This window comes from Cucumis melo, chromosome 8, assembly GCF_025177605.1.
Source record: "Cucumis melo cultivar AY chromosome 8, USDA_Cmelo_AY_1.0, whole genome shotgun sequence".
NCBI classification, from domain to species: domain Eukaryota; kingdom Viridiplantae; phylum Streptophyta; class Magnoliopsida; order Cucurbitales; family Cucurbitaceae; genus Cucumis; species Cucumis melo.
In genome coordinates, this window is record NC_066864.1 from 9,455,102 (window position 1) to 9,463,402 (window position 8,301).

General features: G+C 38.2%; 1 protein-coding gene across 8 annotated transcripts; it reads left to right on the plus strand.

The window, feature by feature from the left end:
* Window positions 1-1,192: 1,192 nt before the first annotated feature.
* Window positions 1,193-8,075, plus strand: LOC103497256 (pentatricopeptide repeat-containing protein At4g35130, chloroplastic). 8 transcript variants are annotated; one of them, XM_008459369.3, is made up of 5 exons: window positions 1,194-3,845; window positions 4,010-5,407; window positions 6,163-6,304; window positions 7,070-7,111; window positions 7,456-8,075. In XM_008459369.3, the coding sequence occupies exon 1, from the start codon at window positions 1,725-1,727 to the stop codon at window positions 3,573-3,575; it is 1,851 nt and encodes a 616-aa protein (XP_008457591.1). In that variant the 5' UTR covers window positions 1,194-1,724; the 3' UTR covers window positions 3,576-3,845; window positions 4,010-5,407; window positions 6,163-6,304; window positions 7,070-7,111; window positions 7,456-8,075. The 8 variants fall into 8 exon arrangements, with proteins under 8 accessions (XP_008457593.1, XP_008457591.1, XP_050945103.1 ...); XM_051089146.1 differs by adding an exon at window positions 6,602-6,771 and having other exon boundaries at window positions 1,202-5,407; XM_051089147.1 differs by adding an exon at window positions 6,602-6,771 and having other exon boundaries at window positions 1,202-5,407; window positions 7,459-8,075.
* The last annotated feature ends 226 nt before the right edge of the window (window positions 8,076-8,301 follow it).

The following is an 8,301-nucleotide window of genomic DNA, read 5'->3' on the forward strand; positions in this document are numbered from 1 at the left end:
CCCATAAGGGAAGAACCTAAAGTCCACCTTCAAAAGGTTTTTCAGAAACTAAAGGAAAACCAATTGGATGTCAAGAGGGAAAAATGTTGCTTTGTGCAAAGATAGATAAACTTGTTGGGTCAGGTGGTAGAGTTTCACTGAATTGGCATGGAAAAAAAAAAGATTGTTGTAATACGTGATTGGGCAATACTCAAATCAATCATGGAGTTACGCTCATGTCCAGATTAGCTAAGCACAACAGGTAATCCCTGAAAGGATTGTCAAAAAGAGCAAGCTCGCTAACTGAGTTGGTGAAAAAAGGCATTTAGTGGGGTGGAAACCCCGAGTGTCAGGTCGGCCTCGATGAGGGGCCAATTCTTGGGGTTGTTGATGCGACCAGCCTTTCAAAGTTGAGACCGAGCGATTCAACCATATGCTCGGAGAATATCTTCGTCATTTTGTTGACGATAGACAAATGAATTGAGTTCTGCTGCTGAATGCAACCTAATTCGATTTCAAGGCTCAAACAGAATCGCCAATCGACAGAGTCTGTTTGAGATTTTCTATAATAGGCATTTCGTATTGTTGCCCCTTGTTGATCATCATGGTGTAGGGAACAACCCTCAGGTTCTTGTCAAGCGACACAACAATGGCGTACGACCATCTATTGACCCGTAACAGAAAGAAGATTGCGAAGTCGAAGAAATCCTTATTGACAGAGCAAGGAAGAGTGGAAGACCCATGAGAAGTATACATGAATTCCTAGTGAAGTGGAAGAAACAGGTCGAGAACGTGTCGAAGACCTTGAAGCGTAGAAGTAGAAGATTGAAGAATTTCAGCTTCGCCAGTTGACGACGTGCTTGTCCAAGGTGTTGTTTGTCTATGGCTGCATGCCCAAATTACTTTGTCTTTTATGTGTTGTACGTAGTTTAGTCTGTTGCTTTCATTTTCATGTCGCTAAGCTAGAGTATGATGTTTTGGCATTTTCATATACAAGCATGCCAAGGCTAAAAATGCTCAAAATGTACTATAGGGGAGACATAGTAGTTGAATCCCCGAGTAACCCTTGTCGCACTCTTTGCAAGCTTAGCTTTTTTACGATTGACAGTCTTCAATGTTTTCATTTATGGTATTTTCAATGATTTTTTTTTCTCTCTCACGTTTTATAAACACAATTTTTTCAGGAATGTGAAGGGAGGCTACATCATATCACCTACTGGTTTGCAACTTTTGGATTTTAGAGGGCTGATTGATTGATGGAGAATAACTAAGTATGGCATAATCGTGTTTGAAAACGACGGTGACAAGTCTGAAACACCCGCCAAACAATTTTCTTCTTCTTCTTCCTCTTCGTTTGTCTCCTTTTTTACACAAAGAAATCCAATCCTTGTCCTCCTCCGTTCTCTTCCTTTGCTCTGTACTCCTCGTTTTCATCACACACCATTCCTTTCCATTCCCATGTCGTCCCACGTTTTCTTTTCTCTCTTAAACTCCATTCTTTACTCTCTCCCCATTACCTGAGAACCATTCACTTCTCACAACCCTTTCGTTTACAAACCACCCTTTCTCTTCTTTTACAATCATGCCACCACCTTCCCCTTCTGAAGCAAATCCATGGCCATCTCATTCTCTCATCTGGGTTCGATTCTGTCTCCGTTGCCTCCAAGCTCATTCGCCTTTACGCCAACTTCAATGACTTTCCCAGTGCTGTCTCTGTTCTTAACTCCTTCCCAGACCCCCCACCCATGCTTTGGAACAACGTCATCAAGTCCCACTTTGACTCGGGTTTGTTCCATTCCGCCCTTTTGTTGTATAAAAACATGAGGGAGGTGAGAGTTGAGCATGATGGTTTTACGCTTCCGATCGTTAATCAAGTCATTTTGTCGATTTGGGTTGATGTAGTCTATGGGGGGATGGTCCACTGTGTCGGAATTAGAATGGGGTTTAGTTCTGATTTGTATTTCTGTAATACCATGATGGAGGTTTATGGAAAATGTGGGTGTTTGGTTTCTGCTCGTGATGTGTTTGATGAAATGCCTAACAGAGACTTGGTTTCTTGGACATCGATGATTTCGGCATATGTTAAAGGTGGTGATGTTTTTTGTGCTTTGGATATTTTTGAGGGAATGAGGAGGGAGTTGGAGCCCAACTCGGTGACAGTAATCGTGATGTTGCAAGCTTGTTGTGCGACTCAAAATTTGGTTCTGGGAAGGCTGCTTCAATGTTATGTGGTTAAGAATGGTTTATTGTTTGATACAGGTCTGCAGAATTCGTTCTTGCGAATGTATAGTCGACTGGGTGGGGAGGATGAAGTTGTGGCATTTTTCTCTGAAATTGACTTCAAGAATGTTGTATCTTGGAATATTTTGATGTCTTTTTATTCCTCCATGGGAGATATTGTGAAGGTTGTGGACATCTTAAACAAAATTATGGGTGAAGTTCCACTCAGCATCGAGACATTAACCATACTAATATCAGGAATTGCGACATCTGATTCCGGGTGTCTGATCCTAGGTGAAAATCTACATTCCTTGGCAATTAAAAGTGGTCTTTATGATGATATTCTGTGCACTTCTTTGTTGGATATGTATGCCAAGTTTGGTGAGTTGGAAAATTCAACTAGATTGTTCAAGGAAATCCCCAATAGAAGCATCATTACGTGGGGGGCTATGATGTCTAGTTTTATTCAGAATGGACATTTTGATGATGCAGTTGATATCTTCAAGCAAATGCAAGTTGCTGGCTTGAAACCCAGTGTTGGAATTTTGAAACACTTAATTGATGCTTATGCCTATTTGGGTGCTCTGCAGTTGGGGAAAGCAATACATTGTCACCTCATTCGAATCTATGGACTGGTGGTATGTAATACACGCTTAGAAACATCTGTCCTGAACATGTATGTAAGATGTGGGAGCATTGCTTCTGCCAGGAAATGCTTTGACTTGATCTTAATTAAAGATGTTGTTGCGTGGACTTCCATGATTGAGGGATATGGTGCTCATGGGCTTGGTATCGATGCCCTCAATCTGTTTCATCAAATGACGAGTGAAGAAGTGACCCCAAATAATGTCACTTTCTTAAGTCTGTTATCTGCCTGTAGTCACTCTGGCCTTGTAAGTGAGGGCTGTGGAATCTTTTATTCAATGAGGTCAAGGTTCAACATTAAGCCTGATTTAGAACACTACACTTGTTTTGTTGATCTTTTGAGTAGATCAACAAGAGTAAGAGAGGCCTTTGCAATTATATTGAGAATGACAAATCTCTGTGATGGCAGGATTTGGGGTGCTCTTATGGGTGCCTGCCGGGTGTATGGAGACAACAAAATAGCTAACTATGCTGCACATAGGCTTCTTGAATTAGAACCTGACAATGTAGGGTATTATACGTTGTTGAGCAATTCACAGGCCAGTGTTGGGCAGTGGCATGAAGCTGAAAAGTTACGTAGTCTTGTGTATGAGAAAAATCTTGCCAAGAAACCAGGTTGGAGCTTCATTGAGTTGAATGGGACAATTCATGGGTTTGTTTCAGGAGATAGATCACACTATAAGGCCAATGAGATTTATGATTTATTGGTATATATTTATAGGATAAAATAGGACAGGGTTCTGTTTATCTAAGCTGCAATAAGAGTGTCTGATTAAACCTGGAATTCTTTTTGGCATGGTCACTGTGCTATATGAAAGAAGGGAATATTGGTTAGCCTACCATATAACAATATAGAATTGCATGAGATCGTTTAAGGTGATTGAATTTTTAGTTGCAAGTGAGCATTTGGATGTCTGAAAGAAACCAGATTCATAAATATTCTTTGAAGTTTGAAGCGTGAACATATTGAAGGGAGAAGTCTAATTAGTCATGATGGTGAGGTAAGGCTTTTCGTATTTTCTAACTTTAAACTTACGCTCATTGCTGTTTAACTAATCTCTAGTAATGTGAATCATTTAGACTTTTTTTTCACAATTCTGGGGGACGGACCTGTTCAACAATTTTGTTTGGTATTGTAATGTGATTAAAGGCTTCTCTTTGGCAGTATGACGATTGAGGTCATGCATCTTCAGTATGTGGATGATACCTTACACTTTTGTTCTGGGAGTGATGTAAAGTTGTTGGCTTGATGGTCTGTTGTCAATTTATTCTTGATGGAATCGGGCCTTTCCCTAAATGTCTCCAAAACATTTCCTATTGGAGTTAATCCTAGCTTTGATGAGATTGATTTCCATGTGTCCCTTCTTGGTGGTAAAGTGGAAAGTTTTCCCTTCAACTTCTTGGGATTTCCCGTTGAAGGAAAGCATGGTGCTAAGGTGGTGAGGGAAGCTCTTGAGGAGGCGTTTAAGTTGATTGATAAACGGCGTGGATTGGTTCTCTCCAAAGGTGATAGGATAACTCTCGCTCAGTTGGTTTTCAATAGTTTTCCATTTCTCCTCTTTGATGGAAGGATGACTCTCGCTCAGTCGGTTCTCAATAGTTTTACATGTTATTTCTCCTCTTTGATGTATGCTCCCATGAGTTCTATTAATCGCTTGGAGAAACATTGTTTGAGACTTGGTGTGGAATGAAGGTACCTGTAAACTGGCCACCCACATTGTCAATTGGAAATGGACCTGTCTCCAAACTATTTACAGGGGGATTGAAATTGGTTTTCATCACGAGGAGAACGCCCTTTGAAGCCATGTCATTAGTGGTATTTATGGGGTTGATGACTGCTGTTGGGGTTCCCTCATGCCTAGAAACAAGGAAATTTAGGTTATGGGTTGGAATTATGAAGCAAAACGAGCGTTTCTTTAATTTTTCTGAGTTTGTTGAGGGAGATGGTAGAAACATACGGTTTACACTATTTTCATTAAAAAGAAGTCGTTGATTGCTGGAAGGAATGGTTTGAAGTAAGCTTGGGATCTGGGGTTGAGGAGAAGCCTCTTTGATAGATAAGTTGGTAGCTCCATTACTCTTGCTCTATTGTTGAATTCTTGGGTGGTGAACAGAAACATGGACCATTTACGTTGAACGACTCCTCGGGGCAAGTTGTCTACCAAGTCCACATTCCTGAACTTTGACTAAGGTGGTCAAGAAAAATAAATCCCTATGGTCAACCTTATCTGGAAGCTTAAAATTCTCAAGAAAGTGGATCTTTCTCCGGTTGCTTATAAAAGTCTAAATACTCATGAGATGCTTTAGAGGAAGTTTGAAAGTTGTTCTCTTTCCACCATTTGCTGTCTTTTTCTTAGAGAGATGGAAACTATGAAGCACTTGTCTTTACATTATGCGTTTGGTTCTAAAGGTTGACATATTCTTTTTGATACTTTTGGGTTGGCTAATTGTCTCCCTCAGAACATTGATGATTGGATGGAGGATGATCTTGATGATGGAAGTTTTCGTACAAAGGAAAGATTATTTGGAGATGTGCTACTTGTGTGCCTTTGTGGTGTCCTCGGTAAGAAAGGAATATTAGGATGTTTGAAGAAAAGTTTATTTCTTTTGATTCTTTTTGGGCTCTTGTTTAGCATACAACTTCTTGGGTGCACAATTAGACCAAATTCTTTTGTAACAACATTCTTGTGATTATTGACAATTGAAGGGCTCTTCTTGTTTAGTTTTTTGTGTGTGTGGAGGGGTAATGGGGAGGGGAAGGGGTCCTCAAACCCTGCCTTCCGGGTGTTCTTAGGGCTCTTTTGATGCACATACCTCTCTGTATCTTATGAAAAAAGGAAATAAAAAGAATCTCTTGAATGCCCCGTTCCCCGAGACTAATCTGACAAGTTTCATGTTCCTGGTAGTATCTATGCTATACAAATATTTAGAGAATTTTGTTAAATCGAAATGAAGAGAAAACCATGTTTAGTAGTCAAAGGATACTTCAAAAATCATAAAACAGGTTTTTCTAGAGAATGGCTCGCTGCATTATGGTGTCGTGTCTTTGCTTGGCAGCTAGATGCCACTCGATCCAGGCCTGATAATCACTACAACAAGTGAAAAAAAATATAAGTGACTTTGGAGAATGAATCCAAATTTATTTTTACCTCTCAGAGAATGAATCCAAATCTTGCAAGTTTCTAAGCAACTAAATGTTGTATGGTCGAATGATTAACCTGTAAGATTGATCAAGTACTTCTGAGCTTTTCCAATCCTGACAAATATACGACTATATTAATGTGAATCTGTTACTGATATCTGCTTATGTTTCTTCAGGTGATGGTATAACTAGCACAGCTCCAAAGTTCGGTTCTAGGCACAGAGCATCGAGTATAGGTTTTCAGTCTGAGAGGCATAGATTAAAAAGAAACTGGGTCAGGCAGAGCTGAGGCATCCCTACATTTACTTGCTGGGAGGGGTAAGCTTGACTAAATTATCCATTTCACTTAGGTTGGAGATCTTGATCTTTTTGTGGAACACAGCATATTAAATATAACCTTTTCTGCCAAGCATATCAAATCCTCCTAGGTTATTTCGTTTAACTTTGGAGCTCATCCATCTTCCACAAACACCTCCATTGTCCTCAAACACCTCAGCGTAGATCTGTAGTCCAAGTAATAGAGTTAAGAAGTTATGTAGAACTTTCACAGTTCTGCAGAAATTATCTTCAAAGCTGCCCTTGATATCATACTGACGGTAGGTGTTTCTTGAAAAGGTCTCAACCATGACATTTCTAATTATCCAAGATCTAGACATTGGTAGCATCCCCATTCAGTAATTTTTTGCCGTGGATTCACTGTCTTCTTTTGAGGGTAGAGCGAAGGAGGAAGATGGAAGAAGGAAAGCGATTGCCTGGAATGAATGTATCTTAAGATTGCTATGAAGGTTTTCCCTCTAATTTGTCCCTATTTGTAATGTTGCAAAACTTTCCAAGCCCATAAAAGTTTTTAACTTAGCTTCCGGTACTAAGTCAGGGTGTAAAATCTAAATTACAAGGAAAGAAATGTTACATAAAGTAATACACAACATAGAAGATCCTAAACATAGGCTTCAGTGAAATCATCCTCCAACCTGAAAACTCTCATTTTATGTACTTTCAAGTTCGTTCTTTTAATCTTCTCTTTCATTTGATTCTTCAATCTGTGCCCCGTTTTCATTTCCTGTTAATCTCTATCAATGGCAGGAACATTGCAGCTGCGAAGGTTTCCACCTTTTGTCTTATCTGGTATCTTATTCTATCTATATACCTCATTTTATGTTTACCGATAGATAACTGTTTATGTTTACCGATAGATAACTGTTTATTATATTAGAAATTGACTTTTAAGGTAAAAGAATCAACTAACTTGACTTTTTTTGCCAAAAATATCCATTTGAACCTTGATGTATTGAATTCAATTTCAAATAAATAATTAATTAAACAATTTAATTAATCATTATTTTAGTATCCAACATTAAACATTGCTAATCTCGATCAATTTTGAATCTCTATTCAAATTTTCGATATTTAAATCTTACTTAAATATCATTTCTTTCTCATTACTAATGTAAGACCTGCATTTTGATCAGAAGAGTTTTTGGAAGAAGACGTCTTGGAGAAGTAGGCATTTTGAAGGTTAGATCGCATTAAAGCTAGACGACACGATGAAGGAAGTATGTGTTCAAGCTCTGTAATGCAAGGAAGTAGGCGTTTTTGTCCAACAACGCGAGAAAAGTAGGCAAAGGGAGTTAGAAAAATTTAGGGAAATTTCCTAATCTTTTTTAGTCAGTAAATTACGTGTTGGGATCAAGTTAAATATGGTTAGGAAAGATATTAAACTTACACGTGTAAAGTACAAAGTAGGAGCTAGCAAGCCAAGAGGAGTTTAAGAGTGACTAATCCAATTTAGTATTAGTATAATAGGACTTGAAGGTCTGAAATAAATATTTTGAAATAGTTAAGAGAATTACTTAAGTTGATTGAAATAGTTAAGAGAATTACTTAAGTTGATTTGCTAAGGAATCTCTAGGCGAGAGGACAAGGATTTCTGGGAATTAGACGTTCAGAAGGAGACCTAGTTTTGTGAGTGACTTTTCCCAAAGGATGTAGCTTTCAATCATTTTTTACGAGTCTTTTATTGTTATGCAAATGTTATAAAGATCATAGTTATTAAGTATCGAAGAAATGTTATATATTATCCTTTTAGCAATTTAATTTTTAGTTATTTGTTAATAAAAATAAGAAAAATTTTCATAAATACAACAAACCTCTAAAATGTTTACGACTCGTGTAATAAAGTCTATGAAGTTAATTATTTTTTAAATATTCCAGATTTGTCTTTCCATCTTTTCTCTTTTCATCACTGTGATTTCTTGCTATTGTCTTTGTTCTTTTTTCTTTCTTTTTTTCGTTGCGATTTCTTTTCATTGTTTTTC